Genomic DNA, 27,526 nt, shown 5'->3' on the forward strand with positions numbered 1-27,526 from the left:
GCTTCGTTATCTAACCTTACCTAACCTTTTTTTTCTCCAGTTCTCCAAATGGCTTCTTTTGGTTGGAAGAGAAAGATCGGTGAGAAAGTTTCAAGAGCCACTTCTCAGCAATTTGAAGCAGAAGCTGCGGATGAGAAGGATCTGGTTGGCGATGATGATGCTAACTGGGTGCACGCAACTAAAAGAAGAAAGGAAATTCTCTTAGAAGACTGTGTAAAGAAAAGTAAGGAGCTCAAGGATGAAGGTGCAGATTTGGCTGAAAACAGGAGGTACTGATGTTGTTTTACTCTTTTACTGAATAAGTACTACATAATATTTTAATCCCTTCTCTAAACTGTAGGTAATTTGCTAGTATTTGCATTCATATTTTTCAAATTCTAAAAAGTGATAGTTACATTCTGCCTGTACTGTGTGGTACTAAATAAGTTGTTGCCTTTAGTGGTGGTGTCAGCCCTGAAATGAAGTCTATCTTCCATTTTATTTTTGTGTTGTGTTCTCATAACAACAACAACAAAAAAGAAGGCAAGAGATGAAAAACTGGTTGGATCTGAAAGTTGAAAGGGTAAATAAGATGCAGAGAGATAAACCATACCGTAAGTAATGCTTTAGCTACTCTTGAAAATCTGTGTTTTCTCTTACTGAGGGTAAGCCTGTTTTGAATGTGTACAGTGCCCAGGCAAATACTGCACAGTTATGCACTGTTAATCTGCTAATGCACTGTTAATCTGCTAATGCTTTTCGAAAGTCAGATTCAGGGAGTTGCTCTGCCTGTATTTTGCTTTGGATATTGTATATTTTTTCTCAGTGGATTTTAGTGGGTTTTTTTGGGTTTTTTTGGTGTATTACGTAAAGTGCAGTAAATCTCTTGAGCAGCGACAAATAATCTGTTGTAGATGTGGTTTAGGGCAGGGAAATACTGAGCAGCAGGTAGGTTTTGGTGCTTTTAATATCTTCAGTTGGTCTTAGAAATGGAGTTCTCCATTACCTGTCAGTTAGAAAACAATACAAAAGCTTGACCCATCCATAAGGATTTCTTGTAAACTTAGTGAAAACTACATCTCATCAAAAATGCTTTGAAGAACTACTGAGAAGCTCTGATTGGTTTGTAACTGTTATGAGAGAAAAGTTAACGTTTGTACTTGAGGCTTAACAGAAGTTCTTACTTAGAATTGTTATTTCCATTAATTACTCTAGCACGCTCTGTACAGTTCAGGCAATTATGGTGATACGGTGCTGCTGGGCTACATAACTTTCAGACAGATTCTTCTCTCTAAAAAAAAATAAATCACATTGGTTGGAGGCTAAACTTACATGAGACTTTTATTACTTAAACAGGTGGAACAGTTAATATACCTTTACAGGGAACTTGAGGAAGCAGACTGAAAGGAATGTTTATCCTGTCTGGTCGGAAGTGGTTGCTGTAGTTGTGTTCAGGTTTATGTGGTCTGTTTCTTGAATATACATTTGTACAACATAATCAGACATAATTAAATACTTTTAAGTATTATTTCTTGAAATAATAAAGTGTAGTAACAGTTAAGGAAAGATTCGAGTTGAATTGTGTAGCATTTAGGTAAAAAGATGGTATCTCTTCCTCTGAAGAAACTCAGAAGAAAGACAAAGAGTGACCATTAGAGACTGACAAAGGTTGGTTCTTAGTTGGTGTTACTTGTGGAGCGGAGATAAGGGAATTCAAAAAGAAAACAGACTTGTGAAGAAGCAAGAGGCTAAATAAATGAAAGAATGGAAGGTAATAAATTCAACTTCATTTCTTGTAGAAGAGAGACTCAGAGGTAATGTGCATGGCAAAAATTGATACGATTAAAGGTGAATTTTGTAAGTGGGCCTACTATTACTTAGCTAAAATAGTGATTACCACCTTTATATGGTGTAAGTCTGTTCATCTTATTTTTCTGTTGGTGGCACTCTGGGGGTTTTCAGCCTCGATGGAGCCTTGAAGCTCAGCTTTGAAGGGTGTTTGTACTTGCTGTAATGTGCGTGCATGAACCCATGAAGCTGAGACAGATAGACACACAGAAGAGAAATGGTGATGATGACAACAGTTTCTGATGCATATTTTAGTCTTTGTGTGGATGGAAGGAAAGATTAGGAGACAACCAGAAAAAGGTGTTAGACTACGTTGATTGTCACAGTGGATCTGTTTTTGTGAAAAACATGGTTTAGAATGATCTAGAAACTTGCTAAGTACGAAGTTTTGAAGATGGCTTGTGAATGAGTGATTTTGTCAGAACAGCAAGAAAAGGCAGACATGTGGAAGAAGTGTCGTATTTGTATGGTTTTTTTAGGTATGAGGAGTAATTAAACAAATATGTACAAACATATACACAGTCTTTCGGGAACAAACACATTGATTCTTGGGGCTGTCTTTAGCAGGGCCAGGAGCTGATGATCCCTGTGGATCCCTTCCAACTCAGGATATTCTGTGATTTCTGTGAACAGAATATTGTCTGCTGGTGGAAAGAATGGAGAATATTCCAGAGGAGAAAATTATTTTGCTTATATGAAACTTGAAATGCTGCTGGCTTGAGACGTCAGTATGGATGTGTCCATACACATTGAACCAATAAAACCCCAAAACAAACCCCAACCAAAAAAGCAAAACCAAACCAACCCACAAAAAACACAATCCAGGTGAGTTTTTTTGTGTTGATAGCCCTACACTGTTTTAAATCTAACATAAGTTCATGTGTTCAGTTATTTTGAACACAGAAATTATCATTACAGTGTATTTTGACTGGTAGGTAGGGAAGTCTTCGACTATGGCCACACAACGGTGAATAAAATAAAGGGTTTAGGTGAGGTTAAATAGGGAAGTATAATGTTCTCAAGCATATGGCATGTGAGAGCTAACAGCAAGACGAAAAATTTCTGTCGGACTAGTATCCTCAGTATAAGTGAGTTGCCTATTCACTCTGGTAGCTTTGCAATCATCCCCCTGTGCTGTTTTCAAACCGTGAACTCCCGTATCTGCCCAGTAAGTGGCGATAGAGTTCTTCTCAGTGTGGCCTGAAGAAGTGCAGAATTTCTGTTGGAAATAGACACTATTTGGTTTAAATTCTTATGGATTTGCATTTAATTTTTCAGTTTTGCTAAATAGAAGTTAATACTGCTCTTGCTTCTGATGATATACACTCCATATTGCTAAAAAAACCACAACTTCATCTCTATTGGGAAAGTCATGTTATCAACTGGAACACTTACATTAGGGATTCACCTATATTAAAATAAATATTTGTGTCACTTTGTCACTTGATGTATAAATTATACTGATTAATAAGGTTTAACTCTTTTAGCTTTTGCAGCAGCAAATTAAATAAGGGCATGTCAAAGTGCAGTGAACATGCCAGATAATGAGTCAATTTTCATGAAACGGTTTATTTTTCTAGAGGGATTAATTTTTTAGAAATGCTTATTTTTCTAATCTACTGAAAAAAATTGGACTTTTCTGGAGGGTCGTTTTTTCCCACATTTTAGCAGCTGAGACTTCTTCTGATGCTCATGCCAGCGTAACTCCAACATATGTTTTAGCTATATGTGCTGTAATTGACTCTTTCTTTCTCACTAGACATTTTAAGATGTTAGATGATGAAGCTCATACCTTTAAAAAGTATCTTCAGTGTGGTGGTAAATCAAGAGTCACTGAAAAAATATGTTTAGCAAATAGAGCAGAGGAATAACACCTAATTAAATAAAGTTGAAAAGCCTTCCATCATGCTCTTTTAACTCTTGTATTTGTTCCATTTGCCTGTGTCTTTCAGATTTAGGTTATTATAAGTGCATGTTTACTAATGAGTTATGAAAGTGTTAAAGTAATAAAATTGCTTTCAGATTATATTGGTTGTTCATTTTGATGCAACTAACGCAAAGGACAGAGATCATTACACTGAAATTGCCTTTCAGTTTTCAATCAATAAAACTGATGTTACTTACATAATATAGTGCTAATAAAGAGGTTTCCTAGAAGATCCAACAGCTACCTTTGGCGGAAACATTTCAGCAGCTTAATAGGCTTAGTTACATTATGGAGTAGCCTAGGAAAAGTGGGGTATGTTAGAGAGAAGAGGGATCCAGAAGAACTAGTGACATTTATTTCAAGTTATTCCTGTAAACTCAAGAAATATTCATTCTAATGTCAAGACAAGGTGAATGAAAGTCCTGCATGGATGCACAGGAAGCTCCTGAGAAAATCCAAACTTAGAATGGAAATGTGCAAGATGTGGGAGCAGAGTTGTGTGATGCAGGAAGACCTGAATACACAGTGATGGGGTTGGGAAAGCCAATGCCCACCTGGAGTTGAATCCAGGGAGGGATGTGAAGGGCAAAAGAAAAAGAGCTTCTACAGATGTATCAGTAGCAAAAGGAAAATGAAAAATGTGGGTCCTCTATTGAATGGGGTAAGAAATGGAGTGATAAATGATGCAGAACAGGCAGAGGCACTCGCTGTCTTCTTTGCCTAGGCCTTTACTTATAAGACTTGCCCTCAGGAACTCCGGACCATGAGACCTTATGGAAGGTCTGGTGAAAGGAAGACTTGCCCTGGCTGGAGGTGAGTTAGACTGTGAAATGTTTGGATAAAAGTGATGCATAGAAGTTCATGGGACCTGATGGGGTGCATCCTGAAGTGCTGAGGGAGTTGGTTGATGTCATCACAAAGACTTCAGCTGCATTTGAAAGGTCATGACAGCTCCTGGGAGCTGCTAGAAAGCAAAGATCACTCCTTACCTTCATGAAGGGAAAGAAGGAGGATTCAGGAACTTTTAGGCCAATCAACCATAAAGCTATGTATAGGAACAAATTATTCTGGAAACCATTCTGAATTGTGGGAAGTACAAGAAGGTTATTGGGAGTAGCTGGAATTGATTAGCAAAGGTGCAATTATGCTTGGCCAACCTGAGAGATGACAGATTGTTCAGGGAAAGGCATAGATTTTCCATCGTTGCTGATACTAGGAACGCACTGGGCAGAATGCCACTGGAGCAACCTCCTTCATGTGACCCTGATTTGAGCAGGGTGATTTGACTAGATGATCTATAGAGGTTCATTCCAGTCTTGGCCATTCTGTAAATATATCCCATTAAAACTACAGACACAAAGAAATTTAAAAAATTACAGTTTGCTCTTCCTTCTTACTATCTCCATCTGCCAACTGACCTCATTTAAAGCAAATATGTATTTCAAAAAGTTAAAAAATCAAAAGGATTGATTCAGTAGATAATCTGGGAATCTACAAACTCTTATTTGTGGCTCCTAGAATAAAGTCTAAAATTCTCTTAGGCTGCTGGGTATAGTGTATTGGGAATGTTGATGCTTCCATAAGATTAATCTGAAAACCCTACAGAGTTTTGATTTTTATGATGAAGTGTAGGAGAAATCACTGGAAAAGGCTTGTGATTAAACTAGCAGAATGTACTAAGTACTCACTCCTACTGTTCCTTGTAGGCTGAAATTAACTGGTATCAGTCTGGATGTAATTTGCATACCAGGAATAATTAGCAGGTATATATAGTGCTTACCTCCTTCAGAGTGAATTACCAGTATCGGTGTTCTTCAAACAAAATGAAACTTTTTAGTATCAGTAATTATTATCTTCAATTACGTTAAGAGTTTTCTAGGGTCAGTCATGCAAAAACAAAGAGAAAATAAGTAGATTTTGCACTGTAAGTAAAAATGTACAGTGTGAATAGGGGCTTGATTAAAAATTGTCATGAGTTCTAGTCAAATACCTGATCACACTTTAATGTCTTCCAGTGTTTAGCATGACTATTTTGTGTCTGTATAAAACTTCCTTTCTGTTACAATTCCTTGAGAATGCCTCACACTTGGGACGCTCACTAAAGAGCCTGAGGGTGTGTAAGCTGGAAGTCTTGAGTGCAGAACACATGAGCTGAAATAGAAAAGGCTGAACAAGTATGGACTTTGTACCTTTGTTTTTTGGAGAAAGCATGTTACAACTACCCTCTTACTAGTCAGAACATACAGATTGTTTTTCAGACCTCATAACCTTTCTACAGAATAAAAAAGAGTGCGGAGAGTGCTTTGTAGTGTTTAACACCCTCGTGTAAACTGCTGTGTGAAGAAATACGTCATTTTTATCTAAGTTAATTTTTATTGCTGTTTCTATTGGTTTTTGCCACTTACTGATAGAGTTGTTGCTTCCTGGTGATGCATCTCCTCTCATTGAGGAGGTAGTTCTTTGCAGACTGTTAAAGTAGTTCATTTTGTTTAAGTTGTAATTTATCTTTAAATTGGCTTTTTTTTTTTTATTCTGGAAAACATTATTTCCTAACAGCTGGTTATTATTTGGCAAAGCAGGAGTTCAGTTATGAAATTGTTACTAATTTAGTGCAGATTTTTCTGAGAGTGTGTGCACAGAGTTTGAATGATTTTGAGAGTATCTTTCTGTTAGAATTATTGTTTCTTCAGGATGTTGAAGTACGACGTCACATGATCCATCTGTATTTGAATGTGTGTGTATTTTTGTAGATATGTATTTGTAAAGAGAAGCAGAAGGAATATTTGTGGAACAGCTGTAGACTGTAGAATCGTTTATATATGTACACACACATCTATTTGTATTTTCCTCAAGAGAAAGCACAATGTAATGGATGCCTATGCATCATCCTGTGTAACTTTAGGCAGTTATTGTTGTCAACCAAGATATGAATCATTATTCATTTAAGGTTGCTTGATAATATAAGGAGAAGGAGGTATTGACAAACCTCATCTCACTTAAGACCTTAAATTGCAATTTGGAGGTTCCTGTTGCTCCCTGTTAGTCCCATGGGTACTTTGCACATGTACTAGGACCATTTTTTGGTGCTTTTGCTTTCCTGAACTGGGTGACTGTGGACAAACTGGGAGAGGGTTGTCCACAGCCATGCCAAGGACCACTCTACAGCTGGGAGTGGTGCTGCTCAGATGCCAGTATCCAGGAATGTTCCTTGGAACCGTGAGCATCTTAGTGCAGGTACAACCTCTGGGGCTGCAGCGTGGCTGAAGTCGTCCTGTGACCACTTCAGGTGAGGGACCTAAACTTAGGTGAGGGGAAATTGGGCCTAACTGCTTGTACTTGTTTGGAGGTGAAGGATAGTTTGTGTTACCTGGTTTTGGATTTAAGTTTAGAGGGTCTGTTCCTTCTGTGTGTGAAATATAATTTACAGAATCTTGTAAGTTGAAACCTGTTATATTCACTTGACATCTGCTATGTAGTGTTTCTTTTAAATGAATTCTTTGAAAATGTGTCTGTCTACTTAAAACCTCCCCTTGTACTTCAGTTTTTTGTCACTCATTATCATGGCTGTGCTTGAAAAATTAAAATTGTGAAAGCACATGTGCTAGCATATTTCTAGCCTTGTAAATTGTACAAAAATAGAGTAATTAATTCCACTTTTTTTTACTTCTTCTTAGAGTCTGTGATTTTCTTTGAATCTAATGTGGGTATACCACCAGTCTTTAAGGTATTTTCTGACATCAGCATTTACAACCTTTTGCTGCATATGAGGGACAATGGGTTTATGTATCAGAGTACAAGTGATGCACTTTTGTTTCCTCTAAGTGCTGTGTTGAGGTGAAGTGTTTCACTGTTGAGTTTCTCTCACAGCTGGATTGATTCCTGAAACTGTCCTCATTCCCTTTGTGTTGCTGCATATTACTGTGATAAACTAGGACAGGGATTGTCTTTTAAAATAGTAGATATGGTGACAGTATAACCAAGACTATTACCATCCTGCAAAAACCAATCTCTACTAGCAGGTCTGTACTGGTAGATGGCAGCTAGAGGGTCACGTTAATACCTGAGTGCAAAAGTCTCTCCAGCAGATTAAAGAACATGTTTCTGACTTGTACTAAGAGATTTTGCCTGTAACTTCAGTTAGATATTCTAATATCACAGCTTTTAAATGTAGACAATTCTATTGTTTATATACCTAGTGTAAAACCACTTAGCAAAACCTAGTAATTTACATTAACAGTATAAGCAGTTTTTACAGAGAAATACAATCTGGGGCCTTTTCCATATCCTTCATAGAACTCCCGGTATTAATGATACCATGTATTGCAAGGTGGATACTGTAGAATAGGATTGTATCTCATTTTTTTAAAATTACAGTTTTGTGGTTTTGTTTATTGTTTAGATCTACTGTTAAATACCTCTATTTGCTTTTACTTGAATAATAAACCCTTTGAATTTAGAAATAATTTTTTCATAATATTATTTCCCTTCATAGGGGAAGCTGCAGGGAAAAAATTAAGTGGTTTCCTAATTTAATATCTTTAGTCCAGTTGTTCCTAAAGTCTAGTCATTGTTGCTGACAAAGATAATATTCCCGTCCACTGCCTTTGTTTTAACTGTCTCTATGGTTCATGGAATTTAATTTCGAAACAGTAATTCAGTATCCTTTGCCTGATCCTTATTGAACATGATGTGTATCTGTTGTCCATATCTTCTAAAATTAAAATGTACCGAATTTAAGGGATTATAATTGCCCATCAGCATGTGGTTTAGGAATTTTCTAAGGAAGTAGGATATGGCATTGTGTTTTGTTACGAAGATCTCGGTTTCTATGTATATGTCAGCTTGTTTTCTAGTTTCCTAAATGGTATCCTCCACCTCTTAGGGCATATTGTGAAGGTATCCTTAAACTGAAAAGGATGCTTGGCAGTAAAGACTCAGAATAAAAATTCTCTAGGAACAACATCTTGTTCAGCAGGGTCTTTGGAAGGTTTAGTTCAAATAGCAGGTGGGGAAAATTTAGAATGGTACATTCTTGTTTTACATTGTGGAAATATTTGGTTTTGTAGGAGTGATGATTGTTAAAGAGTTGACTTCACAACATAATGTACTACCACAAGAATAATTGCTTGGGCGGGTCCTGTACAGTAATCAAATTTCTATTATTTATGTATAATATAATAGATTTTATTATTTATATATTATTAAATTTGTATTTCAGGGTCATCAAATTTTTAAGAACTTAATTTATTGTGTATGTTGCCTGTGTATTGTTTTTTTTTGTCTTGTTGATTTATTTACATGGGAGTCAATGATGTAGTAATTTTGTAGACAATTGTTAAATTATGTCAGGGATGAGTTAACTGAAAGCAAGGGCTGGTGTACATGCTGCATAGCTTTGGTTGTCCGAGGTTGCAGTTCTGTCACTGGTTGTGCTGATCGGAGTTGGGATCAATGTGACCCAACAGTCCTGTCCTTTTATTTCTGCCACTTTACTATGGTCTCATTTTTTTTGTTTTACTCTTGGGGGAGACAGCTCATAGTACCAATTTGTCACAGGACTGGAGAAGAAACCTAGCTGAGAAATAGTCTGTTTCTGGTTGCTGCTTGGTGTTTTCAAACAAACTAGTATTAGGACAGGTCATAACCAGGTTCAGACTGTTGACTTGGTTCAAGAAGCAGGAGCTTTTATACTGATGCAAACCAGGGACAAGGGAGGGGACTGAGGTAAGGAAAGTGCAGGACAACTTTTCAGGACTGACTTAATAGAAAGTTGCAGAGTCATTTGAAGATATTTGTATTTGCCTTTCAGAAATGTGGCGGATTTCCAATACTTTCTGTATTGTGGGTGGAATTGAATGAACAAGGTTTGAGAAGTTATTTATTTTAGTAGCTGATTTCTTTTGTGGTGTTCAAAAGTGAGAAAGGAACTCCAAACAATACTGAAAAAAAATTTAGGAGCGTTGTTGACATACAAAATGAAAGAAATTAATATAAAATTAGAATAATAAATATTAAAATATTCTAATTAATTTACTGAATAAATCACTGTAATAAAACCTAAGGAAGCACTCTGCAAATTACTTGTATAAGTAATTACCCTGAGCATTTTGTAACAAAAAATCTGTAACCTGGCTCTCTTTTTCTGTGTAATTTATTGTTTTTTTAATATAGTTTAACTGATTGTGAGGTTGTCAGAGTTATTTGGTTTTGGTCATCATATTCTGATCATAAATTGAGGTTGAGAGAGCAAAATCTCAAATATTGAGCAATACTGGAAAAAAATCTACCAAAGTGAGTATATTTCTTGGTCTAAAGAAAATTCATTAGTGCTGTTAGGGTTTGTAGATGGTAGCTTTTGTTAAATTCAGGAAGAGGAATTGTAGAGATAGAAGACTTTTTTTAAGTCAGACTTAATTGTGTTTATCTTATCAGAATTTTTAAAGAGAGAAGGTAGTAAAGAATATATGTTTAAGGGCATATTTTTATAACTGAGGCAAGAATCCTTTCTCCAGAATGCAACACTAAAGCTATCAAGCTTTGCTTCCTTTTTTGTTTGTTTTTTTTTTTTTTCTCTAGGTGAAAAGATCTTCCAGTTCACAGATACTTTACAACCTTGTTCGTTATCACAGCAAACTCATGTCCATTGCCCTGTTTGCTTTTCTGAAACTGTGTTGTAAATAAATGGGTAGTTTATTGGAACGACCTACCAGAACTCAAAATATTATTTGTAGGTGTTTCCTACCCGGGAGAGCATAGAATTTGAGTCATAAAATAAGAGAAAGGATTAATTTTAGAAATTGGGATTCAGGAGCATGGAATACTGTGGAAAAATGGCTGCAGTATTCCTATCTAGTAGTTAATGTAGATAAAAACATCTGATATCTTAATGTTCTGTTGAATCTGTAATGTTTTATTTTTCATCTCATGCTGTGATATGGGAGAAAATGAAGTGAATAGTTCAGACAGTTCTTGCTGTTAACTCTCTTTTGACAGGCATTGCTATATGTGTGCAAAATAACTCTGCCAACAAAAACCAGCAGCCTGAATCTATTGGTTCCTGCAAGGTTGCATGTCAGTAAAAACAACAGCATAGGAAGTAACTAACTAGCTCTGTCCTGGTAATTGGAGGACAAACATACCTCTTCTGACCCTTCACAGAACATTTCTGTCTAGTGAAGCAGAAGCTCACCACTTGGTGTAGTGCTGGTAGTGAGAGTTCCCACTCTTCTTGCCCCTTTCATGTGGATGAGCTGCATTATTGTCTTGAGATTTAGAAGTATGTTAAGTTTCCTTAGTTCCTTAGATGGTGATATCTAGTCTCCATACAGTCATATGTCCTTGTAGATAGAGTGCTCTGTTTATTGCACATCTATAGTTCACTTATTTCAGGAGACTAAATGGCTTTTGCTCACTAGTATTTGCATTAATACTTTGTAGTCATTTGACATCAATACCTTCTAATAGCTTCAGCTATGTGGAAGGTTAATAGGGTACCTGCCTACTAACTTACTGGAACTTTCATGAAAAATAAAATAAAATTGCCTTTTAAGTATCAAAATACCATAGAGAAATACATGTTTTCCCTATCTTTATGTCTTTTTCTCTGTTTTTGTCTGTAACTTTTGTCATTATTATTCTGTGATGTTGACATCAACAGACATTTTAAAGAGGCCAGAAGTAATAGAGGGAAAGAAAATGAAGGGGAATTACGTTATTTAATACAGATAAAAAGAGCATGTCAAGTGGATGAAATGGAACTGATCAGAATAGAAAGTGAGCAGACTATTGCTTTTTGTGTATCATCTCTCCCTAAATGTTTTGTCGTGTTAATACTCTACCCCTGAGCATCATATTTTGGCAATTAGTAATTTTGAGAAAGATAGAGGAGTACTGGTATCTAAATCTGAGAATTTTTTTTTTTTTATACTGTTGACAACTGTTGATTTCGTGCATTAATTTCTATGTCTGATTTCTGAGAATCAACAGGATCATAACATGAGATGAGAGACACCGAGCTGTCAACCATCTGTGGACAAAAATTTAAAAGGTTAAAAGGAATAAATGCCTACTCAGCTAAGAACAAAACAGATAATACCCATCACTCTATTACTGTGTGTCTAAGGGGTGTCTGAATAAATAATTCTCAAGATCAGAATATTGCTTCAAACAGTTTTTCTTCTACATTTTCCTTCCTGCTGCTTTCAGAGGAACTGCTGTTGAAACTATTTTGAGGAACTAAAGCTTTGTATTTAAAAATTCATTTCAGCAATAAAAATGTGTTACTTCTCTGTGAATACTTTAAATATTATAGGTATTGCAATGTTACTTATATTAATTTGCAGCTTTTGTTTAGGATACTAAAATAGTGTATTGATTTTACTGAAACAGTTCTCTTAGGAAACTTGTAAGGTTATGATACTCTGTTCTTACTGCTTAAATAATGAAATGGCAATAAAACTTGTATTTCTCTTCTTAATGTGAATTTCCCCGCGGCTCCTATTTGTCAGTGTTTATTTTGGCCTCTTACAGAGCTCTCACCTTTAAAAATGACAATCAATACTCTTTTTTAATTATGCTATGTTAAATTACAAGGTATTTAATGAAGTACCCCACATGTTTATACATGGTTGGAAAGCAACTTCTAGAGCCTGGTAGAGGGATTCTTATGTGTCATCTCTTTTACCAGTTGTGGTCTAATCTGATATTAATGCTGAACAAAGAAGCATTTGAAACTGGATTTTTTTTTAATTATATGAATGTAATTAGTATTTAGGTTTTTTTAATGTTCTTAAATGAACACCAGTTATACAGCACACTAAACATTCTTTTGTTTGAGAATAGTTCTCAGTGGTTTGGAATGTCTTGACAATTTCTGTCCTTAAACAGTCTAGTATGACAGTATGTGAATACAGCTGTCATTTCTTCTGTATCAGCAAGTCTGTTTTTTACACTGCCCTTTTAAATAGAAAAATTACTGTTCTACTGTGTGTTCAAGAAAAACAGGTATGTTCTATGACTTGCAGCTATAGATATTGGAGAAATACAGGTGAAAGGTTAGCTCATTTGTTCTCAAATATTGGACTCTGCTGAGTAAGATTGTACATTTGTAGACTTTTGTACACATTTTATACCTGTTACACATTTTTACATATCTCTATGTTCTACTTTGTAATTACCTGACAGGTTGGTATTAATAGAATACAGGTAGAAAAAGCTTATTTCTTTTGTCTCTCTGTTAAGGTCAAAAGTTTATCCATACTGTAGTATTTAATTTTTACATGGTAAAAATCTAAATACTTGTCACTGCAATCTATATATCTGTAGTTAATCAGGTATGCAGTCAGTGGCAGTAGTGTCGTGTGGTTTTCATAACAGAACTAAACCAGCAAAACCATCATTTGATTGAAAAAAGCATAATTTCTTCCAGTTGTTTTCCTCCACTCTGAATAACACCCTCATTAACAGCTTGTAGAGAGAACTTGAGCCATTCTCAATTAAAAATGGCACTACTGAGTTTTCAGTACTACTACAAATGATTAGCAATGTATTTCTTAAGAGTTTCTGACAGTTATAGTGATGTAATGTTACTGCAGGTAAGTAGATTTCTCTGTTATGTAAGTTATATCAAATCCATGTTTTGAGAGGAAAATATGAAGTAGCAGTGCCAAGTCCAGTGAGATTCTGCAGCAGGGCCAAAAAAAAAGCTGCAGAACATCCAGTTTCTAGAATTTTGCATGTGATTGGTATGTTTAACTAAGGCTTTGTTTAGTAATATGCAACTTACTTGCTTTTTTTCCCTGAATATAAAGTTTTTTTAAAAAGAAAAATACATGCTTTGATCTCGATTGTTAACCAGTTATATAATTCTCTTCAGTCAGAGCTGAAGTAATAGTGTTACGTTTAAGAATCAACTCAACCATAGGCACATACATACCTGTTTCCAAAGCCCCCTTTGAGGAGAAAGCCCTGAAACTGCACGCACTGATGGCCCAGTGTACAGAGCACAGGAACAAAAGTGGTCTTCAGTTAGCTCCAAGAGATTGGATTAGCACCTGGATATGTTGCCTTTGTCTTGCACATTTTCTTGTCTCCTTACAGATGAGTACAGATATCTGAGTGGGGTGGACTCTATGAATCAGTGATTGACCAGATTGTAAAGAATGGGATAGAATAAGTCAAAGACGGCAGAGCCCTCAGCTCACAATTCAATATCAAATGTATTTGTAAAAGACATATTATGACAGACTGTCAGGAGTGACACTGCTCACTCTCCATTTCCTCTGTCATTTGTTGCTAAAATTATTTACTGCAGTATATTCCATTCCTGGGTCTCAAAAAAGATAGTTGTGACATAGTAGTAAATGATTATTTTTTGAGACAACCTTTTCATATTGTGTGTGAGGAAATTAACACTTAATTTTAGTTGTGAGAGAAGTTGTCTGTTAGAGACGATATCAGAATCCTGGTTCTGTGGCTTTTGCTTGTGTATATTTGCTTTTTGGTATGAACTTGTTTATCTTTCTCCAGTATTTCATACTTTTTTCTTTGACCAAAGTAGTTTCAAACCCCTACTTTCTTAATAGATGCAGTGATTAAAAATAGCCATATACATGTGTTACTGGACTAAAATTAGGAAACTAGTGAATGGAACTTACGTTAAGAACTTGATCATGTAGTTTAGAGTGATGAAAGGTGGTAATTGCTTTTTGGCACATGATGAAATGGTATTTCCCATCTTCAGTGGAAGTTCTTAAGAGAGATAAGTCTTTTTTAAATATTGGTGTAGCTATTTAATTTTGTGGTATTAGCTGATTTACATGTAATAGTACTTTGTATTTACTGCATAAAGATTCATCTGTACAAACCAGACTTATTTTCACTCTGTAGACTACTAGTGTCCAGGTGTCAATGACCTGATTATGAGTGGTCTGATATGTGCAAAATAGTAACTCTGAATACCTAAGCTTTGAAATTATGTACATTAGCTGTGTGTGTGCTGTTTTACTCCATTGTCAATTTAGGATAGTTTACCTACTCAAAGGGTAGTTGCAACGAGTTTGTTTCAGGGAAAAAAACCAAGTAACTTGCATATTACTAAACAAAGCCTTAGTTTATCTCTCCTTTACTGTGGGGTTAAACATTATATATGGTCAGGTGCCACTGAAGAATTGCCATGTAGCTCTCTACCTGTGGAGGTTAGTGTGACCACACCTAAGTGAACCAGTTAAATTAAAACATTTTATTGGAAGTTTTAGTAGATAGTTAAGCGGTTGTTTTCTCTGTGAGTAATCAGAAATGACCACAAAATAGCTATGCTTTTGAGCTGCAAGTAACGATGATTCATCAATAATGTCAGAATTGTATGACAAAAAGTTGGAAAGTTGCTGAGACTTCAAAAGAACATTTTAAACACATGAAGCACAATAGTAAGATGTACCAGTTTTATGACAGTTACCAGTGAGGTTAAATGTTCTGTATGGCGCTAACTTTGGACAAGAATTTTCATTGCATGTTTAAGCAAACAACTTCCTGTGCCTCTTTCTGCACTATTCTTCTGTAGGTGCTTCTACAAAGTTCTTTATACCTCCCTCCCCACCCACAGCAGAAGTATTTTACTTTAAAAAACACACTGGCTTAAAAAAATCTGAAGTTGTTAAACACAAAAAAGCCATGTTATGTTCATGCTCCTTTATTCCTCGTTCACCTGTTTTTTGAATCTTTTCTCCCAGTCTGGCCCTGCATCATGTCCCAGCTTAAAAAGGGAAGTTTGTTCCTGTAATCAACTTCTGCTTTAACTTTCATTTCTCTCTTTGTTTCCTCTGTATAATTACTGCCTAGTACTCTTTTTCTCTACCTTCCAACGATGTCTGAATTTGACTCTGCGCTAGGTTAAAATTGTTCTAGCTGGTGTTGCTGATGGCCACACATCATTCGTGTTCATTCTCTATGATACGAGTGTTCAACAATTAGGCAAATTCTTTTTTAAAATTACTTTCCCTTTCTTAGCTCTGTCTAACCATGTTTGTCCTCATTCTCCTATGACATCTGATTGTGTCTGTCCAAGTCTCGAAGAAATCCCAGGACTTATATTTCCTCATGCCTTCTCCTGACACTGTACTCCTGTACGTTGCCTCTCTCCTGCAGATAAGTCTCATTTTGTCTAAATTTGATACCATCTCCTCTTTTTCAGTATATCTGCAGATATTTTCAGTGTCACTCTGATCATGTCCTGTCTCACTGTTCCTGAAGCATCAACTGTGGGAAGCCTGTTAGAGTAAAACTATTCAGCTCTAAATCCTGCCTGAGCTGCAGTGATGCTTTCTAGCATTATGTATATGTGATTCAAAAACTGATCTCTGTGCAGCTTGAGTGTTTGGGCTTTTTTGGTTGTGTTTGTTTGTTTGTTTGTTTGGTTTGGTTTTGTTTTTAACCCAGAAGCCTCAGATTAAATATTTTTTTTCTCTGGAAATGAGAATTTTTAAAATTATTTTGTTTAAGAGTTTTTTGTTTAAGAGTTCTGTTTTCCCAGAAATGGTGTTGAAAAAGTGAAGTGTAAGCATGAGATGTTTGTTTCAAAAGTTTAGCAAGCTGTAGAAAAACGTGCCAAGTTTCTATAGCTCCCAGATTGTAGCACGTCAGTAGCACGTCTGAAGAGAGCAGTTTTAGTACAGTAGGGGAGCTATGGGATTTCATACTCTGTTAAATAAAAGTTGTCAAGATCCATCAGGTCTTCTATGCTGAAGCAATTCCAGATATGTATCCTTTTGTCAATAATTTATTCATTTTTGTGACTTTGCAATAAAGAAGAGAAAATGCTAATTAAATTCTGATTAAAACTGTATAATTTTTTTCTGTAGTGAGATATACTACTTTACTGAAATCACTGGGGGTAGATAAAATTAATTATACACTATCTGTATACTCAAATAGTAATTTTTTCAAAATATGATAGTTTTTCTTAAATGCTTTGTGTTACTTTTTAGGTGCTTAATTACAATATATATACAAATAAGGGTTTTAATTTTTCTGGAAATACTAATTTCGTAATCTACAAAATTAGGATATGTCCATTACTAATATTCTGTGACTTCTTTACTATTACATTAGATATATTTGTGTAGTAATCCCAGAGATCTAAACATTATTGCATCTATTTATTTTAAGATTATATTTTGCTTAAAATTTGTTTTCATTTAGCCAAGAAAAAATCATATCTTAAATCATGTAACACTAACCTTGCTGATATTTTAGTATTGTATAATCCTAATGAACACTAAGAGATTTTTCTGCTTCAGCTCCTTCTCAAAGTGAAGTCACCTACAGTGACTCACCAGGACATTGTTGAGTTGCATTTTGTATATCTCCAGTGAAGAAAATATGTTTAAACAGAATTTTCTGTGCTTCAGTTTCTGCCTGTTTCTTCTTGTCCTGTCACTGGGCATGACTGAGGAGAGTCTGGTTCCATCTTCCTTACTCCCTGCCCCACTTCCAAATGGGTAATTTTGCAACTTGGTAAAATTCCTTTTGAGCCTTGCCTTCTCCAGGTTGCATAGTCCTACTTCTCTTAGCCTCTCCTTATATGACAGGTGCTCCAAGCCCTAATCATCTTTATGGCTCATTGGTGGACTCATCCAGAGATGTCCATGCCTCTGTCACACTGGGCAGCTCAGAACTGGACCCAGCACTCCATGTGTGGTCTCACCAGAGTTAAGGCACATTATCTCTCTCTCTGCTGGTGATGTTAAGGCAGCCCAGAATGCTGTTGGGCTGCTTTGGCACAAGGACACATTACTGGCTCACACCCAGCTTCTTGTCCCCCAAGTCTTTTATCTGCAAAGCTGCTATATAGTCAGTAGGCCCACAGCCAACTGGTTAATTAATCCCAAACCAACTGGTGTTTGGGATTAATCTCCACTCGAGTAAATACCAGAGATTTCTGAAGAAGGCTTATAGCATCATAGACCACCAATGGATGTATCTGTGGGGTTTTTTTGAGTCTTATTCTTGTTTTTGAGTGGTTATTTTTGAGAGAAGTTATTTTTGTTTTGGAAGTGCTAGGTTTCATATCCCTTTTTCTGAAGGGACCTAAGATTCAAATGGGTGTTATTGCTTGTCAAATCTGCTTTCATTTTTATGACATGGTAACCCACCTAGCTAAACAAAGGAAGCCACTGGATGAAATCTTTCTGGATTTCAGTAAAGCTTTTGATACTGTCTCTCACAGGATCCTTCTGGACAAAATGTCCAACACACATCTGGATAAACACATCATGCAGTGGGTGAACAGCTGGCTCATGGGTTAGGCAGAAAGGTCTGTAGTGAGTAGGGGGGCATCAGACTGTTGACTTGCCACTAGTGGGGTTCCACAGTGGTCCATCTTAGGCCCTGTGCTCTTCAACATCTTCCTGAATGACTTGGACACAGGACTAGAAGTGATACGAAGCATATGTGCAGATAGTACAAAAGTGGGAGGAGCTGTTGACTCCCTGGAAGGCAGGGAGGCTCTGCAGAGAGACCTCAACAGATTAGGGGACTGGGCAATCACCAACCATATGAAAAGGCAGGTGGTGGATTATGCACCTGGAATGGAGCAGCCCTGAGTTTATTTACAGACTGGGAAGCAAGATGCTGGAAAGCAGCACCGCAGGAAGGGACCTGGAGGTCCTGGTCGACAACAAGTTGAATCTGAGTCAGCAGTGCCCTGGTAGCCAGGAGGGCCAACCATGTCCTGGGGGGCATCAGGCAAAGCATCACCAGCCGGTCAAGGGAGGGGATTGTCCTGCTCTGCTCTGCACTGGGGCAGCCTCACCTTGAATATTGTGTGCAGTTTGGGACATTGCAATATAAGAAAGATATTAAGCCATTAGAGAGTGTCCAAAGAAGGGCAGTAAAGATGGTGAAGGGCCTTGAGGGGAAGCCGTATGAGGAGCGGCTGAGGGCACTTGGTCTGTTCAGCCTGGAGACAAGGAGACAGAGGAGACACCTCATTGCAACCTTCAGCTTCCTTGTTAGGAGAAGATGAGGGGCAGGTACTGATCTCTTCTCTGTGGTGACAAGTGACAGGACCCAAGAGAATGGCCTGAAGTTGTGGCGGGTACGGTTTAGGTTGGATATTAGAAAAAGGTTCTTCACCCAAAGGGTGGTTGGGCACTGGAACAGGCTCCCTAGGAAGTGGTCACAGCACCAAGGCTGACAGAGTAAAAAAAGCATTTGGATTATGCTCTCAGGCACATGGTATGACTCCTGGGGCTGGTTCTGTGCAGGGTTAAGAGTTGGACTCAATGATCGTTGTGGGTCCCTTCCAACTCAGCATATTCTGTGATGCTGTGCATCACCAGTGCCATAGCATGTGTTCAGAACATGTGTACTCATTCTCCATATTGGACATATGGGAAGAAGTTCTGGCAGACCTTGGTGGATCAGCATTAAGCTAAAATTCATTATTTCAATTTTTCCAGCTGTGATGTGGCAGTTTTTGTAACTCAGCTGATGCATAAATGCTTGTGACCTGCTAGTCACACTACTCTATGTGAGCTTGTTTAATTTCTAAGAAAAGAAATGGAAATAGCAAATGGAATACCCATTAAATATGTGTTGATTAAATCCAAAGCAGATGTTATATTTATGTTGAAGGTTTGCTTTTGAAAACTAGTTCCCTTCTCGTAGCGGTAAAAGTCCTGTACAGTCTAACTCAAAAAAAGATACTGGGAAACATAAAATGATCTATTGATTTAATTATTTATTTTACAACGCTACTCCTGAGTTACCTCACTTTTTATTTCGGCCAAGGTTTATAGTTTTCATAAAACATTTACTCGAACATTGACTTTACAATGGTACCTTATATCCCCAGGAAACTTTTTCAGTCATTTCATATTTTATACAGTATATAATCTTTTTCTTCAGAAGAATGAGGTAGCAAATTCTTTCATTAATGGACTATCTTTACTTAAACAATTTTTTCTTAAATTTACATTACTAGAGCAAGCAACGTGCCTCAGTTTCTCTTAGTAAGGACCTGAGACCTTAGTAAGGACCTTACTCCTGGAACAGCAATGGAAACATCCTTTTCTCTGCATATTTAAAAGAATAGAGCAGTCATGTTTTATCAGACTTCCCTCTCGAGGAAATATATGCACTGAAAAGATTACTATTTCACAGCCATGTGGGTGTCTCCACACTGTGATCTGGTAGTCAGCAGTCAGTCCTTTTAGCAGTGTGTACCTGCAGAAAACTTTTCCCTCACCAACCCTTTCCTGTTGTGTTCTCAGGCTAGGAATTGATTCTGTTGTCCTTCTCTTGGATCATGCTTCCTGAGGCTGACAGAGTTAAGTAACTTATTGTTCACACACAGAAACACGTATAGCACAGTGTTTCTGTTAATGGACAACTTTCTTTCCCTTGTCCATCTTTATTCTGTTGGTAGACTGTTGACAAATTGGCAGCAAAACCTAACAGGATTTGAGGGAACATTAGCTTGTATTTGATTCTTCCTTCAGAGTTACTGTGTTCATGCTATGAATTTTTATTCCATTCAGATTGACACTCTGAGCAATGTTCTGTTCATAGAAGCGAAAATTACGATTCCTGAAACACAACTTTTTGTCTTAAATCTTTCTACTTGCAGGATGCCAGTACTGTTCCTTCCTTTCTGGTTACTGATCTTATTACCATATTTGCTCTGTTTTCCAGAATCTTTTTTTGCTAAACTTTTTTGCTACACTTGTAATATTGCACCTTTCTGCATGGCCAGGTCACCACCTAACTGAGCAGAGGACTTCCCTTACTCATGTAGGCTTTATTGTGCAACGTCTGTGGTAGGTCTTGAACAAAATTATAAGCTTCTATTTAAAAAGTAGAAGTAAAAATTTAAAGCTGTTACCAACTAAGTAACAGCTTAAAGCTTCTAATGGCATATGTAGAAAATATCATGATTTTTTTTAGGGTGAACACACCTGCCCATGGGGAACGAACCAAGATGACAAAATGTACAGCTGGTGGCTGAACTTTGAGGAAATGAGAGACTTTATTGGAACATCCTTTGCTTAGGACTCAAATATCATACTTACCACTGTAATTTGCAAACTAATAAAACCTGAATCATAAGGAGAGTTTGACTTCAGTTGCACTGCTTTTCCAGTCTTATTTTTGTGTTCCCAGTTGGTTCGGAACTTTAGAAAGTCTTCATGTGACTCCTCTGGAAAACCTGGAAGTGTAATAAAACCCAGAGGATTGAAAAATGGGGAAAGGAAAGGGAAGGAAGAAGGGGGAGTAGGGGAAGATAAGAACTGTTTCCATATGATGTGCATGTGAAAATTACTGTAGTTTTAGTTTTATCTATACTATATTAAAATTGCAGCATGTGTATCTACCAAGAGTAACTATTTTCAGACCTTTGCCATGTAATTAATATAAATACAGGAGTTTCTGCACAGTTCCATAATGAATGTGGATTTTTAAACAGATTCAGACAACACATGGTATCCCACAGACTCATTAATGTTGATCTGATGCCACCCTTAGGGCTGAAAGGCTGTACCTCTGTAACTGCATCTCGCTATTCTGTTGCAATTTGTCAGTATGGTCCAAAACCGTAGTATGCATTTGACTAGGTTTTCCTCATTGTTCAAGACAAATAGCTAGTTCTTATTGGTTTTGGTCAACTCTTCTGTTTTGTTCTTTTTTCTAGGATAGTCAACATATGAAGCTAGTGTATGCTTTCCCAAAGTTGAATGATTTCAGTATAGCTGTTTACTTTCAACTTCCTTTTTATGTTTATGTTCTGTGGTTACTTAGGTGTCTTTAGATTCTTACAGTACAAAAAAGAAGTTTTAAATTGTGACTGTATCAAGTCATATTGGGTTCAGAATATATTTCATTTTGACAGTGAGGGGAATTGGACTCAGTTTAAGATTTCTAGTTTTAAGTCATTAAGCTTTGCCACAGGTTTCCTGTATTGATTTATAAATTCACTTGAGGCCAGTTGTATTGTAGTACTTAGCACACAGTCAAAGCAAGTGACTAGTTCTTGAAAACAGTTCAGTATGTCTTATGGGGAAATAATTAGAAAAATAATTAATACTAATCATATGCCATGGCACTTTTTTTAGGACAATGTCAGGATATAAATAGAAATATCCAATATTTTTAAATAGTGTGACACTGTAATGTTGTTTTAACTACAGGTACCGAGAGGCTATTCTCAAGTGGGATGAAGCACTTCAATTAACTCCAGAGGATGCTACGCTTTATGAGATGAAATCACAGGTAAAGCATGACAATTCTTTATCAGTTGAGAAATTAAGAAAGAAAACAATGTGTTTGTTAGCAGATACTGGGCACCATTGTTTAGTTGTTGTGTGCAAGAACTACAGCTGAGAGACCGGCTGTGTGACTTTGATTCATCTTGTAAAATATCTTTCCCTGTCTAATGAAACCACTGGAGAGTAACGAAAGCAGAAAGAGTGAAGGTACCCACGCTTCAGCTTCCACCATGCCTTTGCTTGGTTTCCTGAAGAGGAGAGCAGAACTAGGCAGTTCACTCTTTCTTTTTGGTTTCAATTTCTTATATATGTAACACTTTTGCTACAGTGTGAATGAGAACAGGAGAAAAGCTTATGTACAGAATATACATTTATAAAACTCTTCAGTGAATCTTTTTAACCAAACTTCCAAACATCTACTGTTTCAATTGGCAACCTCTCTTTCGTACATGCAAATAATTATTACAGATGTTTTTTGCAGTATGACTTATGCTTACTGGAAGCTGTTTAGTATAATGTGTAATTTGATACCCTTCTACTTCTAAAGGCACTAATGTGAGCTGTAAAAATCCATTTTTGCCAAAATATGTAATTAATTCAAAAAATACTGTGGTTAATATTTAACTGATACTGTCTTAGAGCTGACTGTTATTCCAGTGCACCATACCAGTGCAGATACTGCAGCTGTTGGTCTGTAACTCAATGAAAATGTTTTGGAAAAACTGTACAACTTCAGCAAAAGCTTGACCAGGTCTTGGTCTATAAAAAGCTGCCTGTGTTGGTATGTGGGTCACATACTAGGGGAGGAGATTGATGGTAAGAATGACTTTGTGCAGTATGCATAGATTCTTTATGGTCTATACTAATTTTCTTTCAGGAAAAGTCTATTCGTGAAGTAATTTCTTTTGAGAATTTAACATTGGAGGATGGAGTGTTTGAATATCTGTCTTATATTCTATTACATTTATTAAGATAATCCTATATTGGGTTATGTAGCAGGTTCCCAGTGTTGTTTAAACTGTGTTGTTTAATATCTAGTTCAGATAAATACACTAACAGCACAGTAGGAATCTGTAAATGTTTATGGTAGGTTCTTAAAGCTCTGTATTTTAACAGATGTAGGAGAAATGTCTTTTAGGATTTCTGAAGAGCGGAAATAGTGTTTAAAGTTCTTAGTTGTCAAAGACACTTGCAATAACTGTGTTTCCAGAAAATCACATGGGAATTGTGGAATTGCTCAACTGCTTCAAAACCCCATAGAAGTTGATGAGATTTTTTTTCCATTTCTCTCAGCTAGTCTTTGACCCATTTAAAAAAAAGATTTTTATGATGTGTGGAGAGGTTAGGGGTGCACTTTTCTTTGCATGCAAGATCTGTCAGTATATGTAATTGATATTCCATTACCAGCCTGAGCTGCTCCTGCATTGCAAGGAGTGGCAAGTAAATGTTTACGCAAGTTCATTTTTACATTTTTGTTGAAAAACAAAAATCTTTAAAAAAGACCCAACAACAACAACAACAGCCTAGTATTGATCGTAATGTTAGATAAGTAGCATTGTAAGTATGTATGTTCAAAGGAATGTATAAAGACTGCCTGTATTAATGTGTGAAACTAGTTGTGGGCTGAATTTCTTGGACATTGACTGAATTGCTTTGTTACTGCTTTGAATTACAAAGATGGAGGAACAGACTTCAACAGATTCTTTGAATCTGCATTTGAACATTTGGGGACTGGACCATGTGGGACTCTTTACTGTGTGGAGAGGTATCAAAGGACTTGATACATTGTGATGTTTATAATAAACTCTTTTGGGAATGAGACATTCTGATATTATGTACAACTCTTGAGAATTAACCTGGTTAGTGTTGCTTATCTAGTGATACTTCACCTCAGATCCCAGACTGAATACACTATGCAACTAGGACAGGATTTTTAAAGTACATCATACAATTGTTTATAGCTGTTTATAAAAACAAATAAATTCAAATGTAAACATTCAGGTTTAGTTCCATTTAATAGGCTTTTTAGATGTTTTGTCATCAGTGATATGAGGATCTAGTTTTGTACAGTGCTGCATTCTGAGTTTGCATTCATGGAATAGGACCAGGATTTCAGATGTATGTTTCCTCTTTTTTTTTATAGATGAAACTCATCATGCTTATATTCAAATCATTCTGTTTTCCCTTTTCTAGAGGCTTTTTTAATCTTGAACTGAGCGAACCCACTTCCCACTTAAGAAATTATAAGATTTCTAAGAGAAGACCAGACTTACAGTCCCAAGTTTAGGTTCTAAAACATCTGCTAATAATTGCTGACTTTTTTTAAATTTTTTTTTCCTTAAATTAGGATGTGTAGTGAGACGAGTTTACCATCAGAACATTGATGGAAACTCCAGAAATCTAAATTGCAAAAAAGCATTTCTGTGTGGTGTAATGGTAATCACTTATCAGCATGGATAAATGTAAGCTGCTTATGAGTAGGATGGATTTTATTCCTCTGTATTTTGAAATGGGTTTCTGAATGGAAAAAGAAATTAGGTCAGTTTCACTGGAGTTGGAATGTATCTATATATAGTGATTCAGACTCAATCCAGTGAGGTCACTTAAAACCAGAATTTGCTGAGATTCATAACACTTCCAAAATATTGTGGGTAGAACAGGATGGGTCACTCTGTTGCCTGGATCATTAATATTTGGTCATTCTCCTGATGATAGTTGCTACATATAACTGGCTTTTTGCCACTGAGTTCTTCTAATTCTTCTAATTTCTCGTGTAGGGGGCTTTTTTAAAGCTATATCTGTTAAACTAAGTCACTGTATGACATGGATGTTGTTTGTTTTAATGCATGTGGCAATGGTAAATCTGTTGGAATAAAGTGCTGAAAATCCACTTACTGAAGACATTTCTCTCTAGTCAGTTATGTATATACACTTATATATATGTACAATTACAGTCTTGAGATGAGTGTAGGAAAATGATGTGCATTAATTTATTCTTTTGCAATGACTGACAAGAATGGCTGAGTCATTCTGTTAATAACTTAAAAACTGCCTACGCTGGACAAAATGCATATGCATTCAAATATGTACTTCTTTGAATGGACTTCTAGAAACTGATGCCAAAGTTACTAGGAGCACAGTAATTACTACCATGATCTGGAAGAGCATTTTTAAAGCAGCTGTCTACGTTAGTACACACAACAGTCATAAAGAGATGAAAGCAGAATAATTGCCTTTTATTAGTGAGGTCATAATTCAGTAAACAAAACATTAAAATTCATTAAAAACTACAAAAGAATGCCTAAATGTTTACGTGGATGTTTTGGAATTTGCAGTAGAAAGTACTGGTAGGAAGTACTGAATACTTGGGATGCATAAAAATGTTCTGATGAGTGTGTACTCTCTGTTTTCTCTTAAGAGAATAAACACATTAAGACACTAATGTAAAAAGTAGCTGATAGGTGCAGTATTGCTAAATACTGGTAGAATGTACTCTTGTTGACTTACTAGTAAGAGTTTGATTCAATTCACAAATCTGCTGCAGAAAAGAGGAACTGCACTCAAACCTGTAAGTGTACTGAAAGATTTGGAAAAATACATAACATTTATTACAGGCTTTGATACAAAGCACAGTCATTGAGAAGTGTTGAGGGGAAAAAGGGGAAAACGACATTCGACTGTGGGGTTTTTTTTAAAGATTTTTTAGGTACTCCTAAATTGTAAGGTACAGTCTATTAAATAGAATCAAAGAGAAGCCATAGGATTAGTCCTCAGAAAAATTCAGTCATACTAAAACAGCAGAAGTATGTAGGGTTTATCAGAAGCTATTCTTGTGATGTGCCTTGGTTTCTTCAGTACAAGGTTACTTCTGTAAGTCTTGCCTTCCTCTGTTCCCCCCAACCACTTTTTTTTTTTAGTGTACTCACCCCCTTGCTGTGCAAGTACTTTGCGTTAATTACAGTAAATACTGAAGGTCATCACACTTGAATCCTCCTCTGCACTCATATTTATCTATTTAATATACCTTAGAACAGTAAGATTAAATAAATGCTTTTTGCACTTCAGCAGTGGTCCTAATATGTCCTAAAATTATTCATCATACTTGTGGGTTAGATGGGTTGAAAGTGGTTGCTCACACATGAGTCTTACTCTTGTGGTTGACATTCTCCTCATACTGCAGGAATGCAGTTGTCATTTGTTTCTTGCAGTGGTGTCTACCACCACAGCATGTGGGTGTCTGAAATCATGACCTCAGAGTGTGATGCAGGTTTTCAGGTAATGTGCCAATCTCATGGTAGTCTTGGAAACATATGGGAAGCTTTGAGCCATGTTAAGTATTACTAACTATGATTTATAGACTTAGTTATGGAGATTGAATGCAAGAAGAAAAATAGTATGGTAACTGCTGAGTAACAGATTTTCACTTTCAGGAACCACTTTTTTTCTTCTTTAAATAGACTTCATGTTGAAGTTAGGCTTTGCTGTTGCAGAATGCTTACTCTCTAAATACAACAGTCATTGTTGAGGTCTGTTTCCATGCTGAATTGCAGGGGATCGTTTTGTAATTATATCATGTGCACTGTAACTGTCTTTGGTAGGTTCCAGTCTTCTATTAAAAAGAAAAAAATACAACCCAGGAGTTTTTCAGCAATAGTTGCACATTTATTGTATTTAATTCTCCATGTGTTTGTTCTTCAGTGTATTCTGTTATCCTTTTACAGAACATAGGTCTTGTAGACAAGGGGAGACACCATCGGAAGCAGTTAATCTACTTCTAATGGAGTTGCTTAAATAGTTCAGGTGAATCATCCTCCAGCATGCCTGTTTGTCTCCATGGGGAGTGAAGTGAGTCTGGGTGACTGTCTGAGATCAGACAACTAACTTTCAAACTAAAAAAAGCTAGATAAGGTGAACCGGTCCTTAGTTATTAAAACAATGGTTGTTACTTGGGCAATCCCAGAAAATTTAAACTTGTTTTCAATTTTACTTATTTTTCTTCCTCTTATCTTTCTATTTCTGTTATAGGTCCTGATGTCTCTACATGAAATGTTCCCTGCAGTGCATGCAGCAGAAATGGCTGTCCAGAGAAACCCACGTTCCTGGGACGCCTGGCAGACTTTGGGACGTGCCCAGCTTGGATTAGGAGAGATAGCACTGGTAGGAAAACAAAATTAATTGTGTATGAGAAGGAAAGAACAGAAATGTCATGTATATCCTGATGGTAACCTGAATGTAGACAAGAAAAAAGATTGTTGTTACTTATCTCCAATAATTCCCTCTACTTTATTGCTTTTCACAAATGCTTCCTATGTGGTTTTGTTGCTGGTCTTGTGAAAGACCTGCCTAGCTCGAAGACTTTTGTGTTATATACTATATTTACTTGGTGGCTTTACACAGTTCAATAATTGTGTTGACATAAATGCATGTTCTAGGTTCTGTACTGCTACAGGTCACCGTAGTTCAAACATTAGGTAATATGAAGTCGCAGTTGATACTCAGGCTCACTTCT

The 27,526-nt window shown here is 36.5% G+C and overlaps 1 protein-coding gene across 1 annotated transcript in view; it reads left to right on the plus strand.

The window, feature by feature from the left end:
* The window catches only part of TTC33 (tetratricopeptide repeat domain 33), a 36,911-nt gene that overhangs the window by 207 nt on the left and 9,178 nt on the right, over positions 1-27,526 (plus strand). The window contains exons 2-4 of the mRNA XM_050328734.1: positions 41-269; positions 21,940-22,021; positions 27,043-27,174. Of these exons, the coding sequence (XP_050184691.1) occupies positions 49-269; positions 21,940-22,021; positions 27,043-27,174 (435 nt within the window). The 5' untranslated portion in view covers positions 41-48. The remainder of the gene's footprint in view (positions 1-40; positions 270-21,939; positions 22,022-27,042; positions 27,175-27,526) is intronic.

The sequence above is a fragment of the Myiozetetes cayanensis genome, unplaced genomic scaffold, assembly GCF_022539395.1.
Source record: "Myiozetetes cayanensis isolate MyiCay16 unplaced genomic scaffold, myiCay2020 scf4, whole genome shotgun sequence".
Classification (NCBI taxonomy): domain Eukaryota; kingdom Metazoa; phylum Chordata; class Aves; order Passeriformes; family Tyrannidae; genus Myiozetetes; species Myiozetetes cayanensis.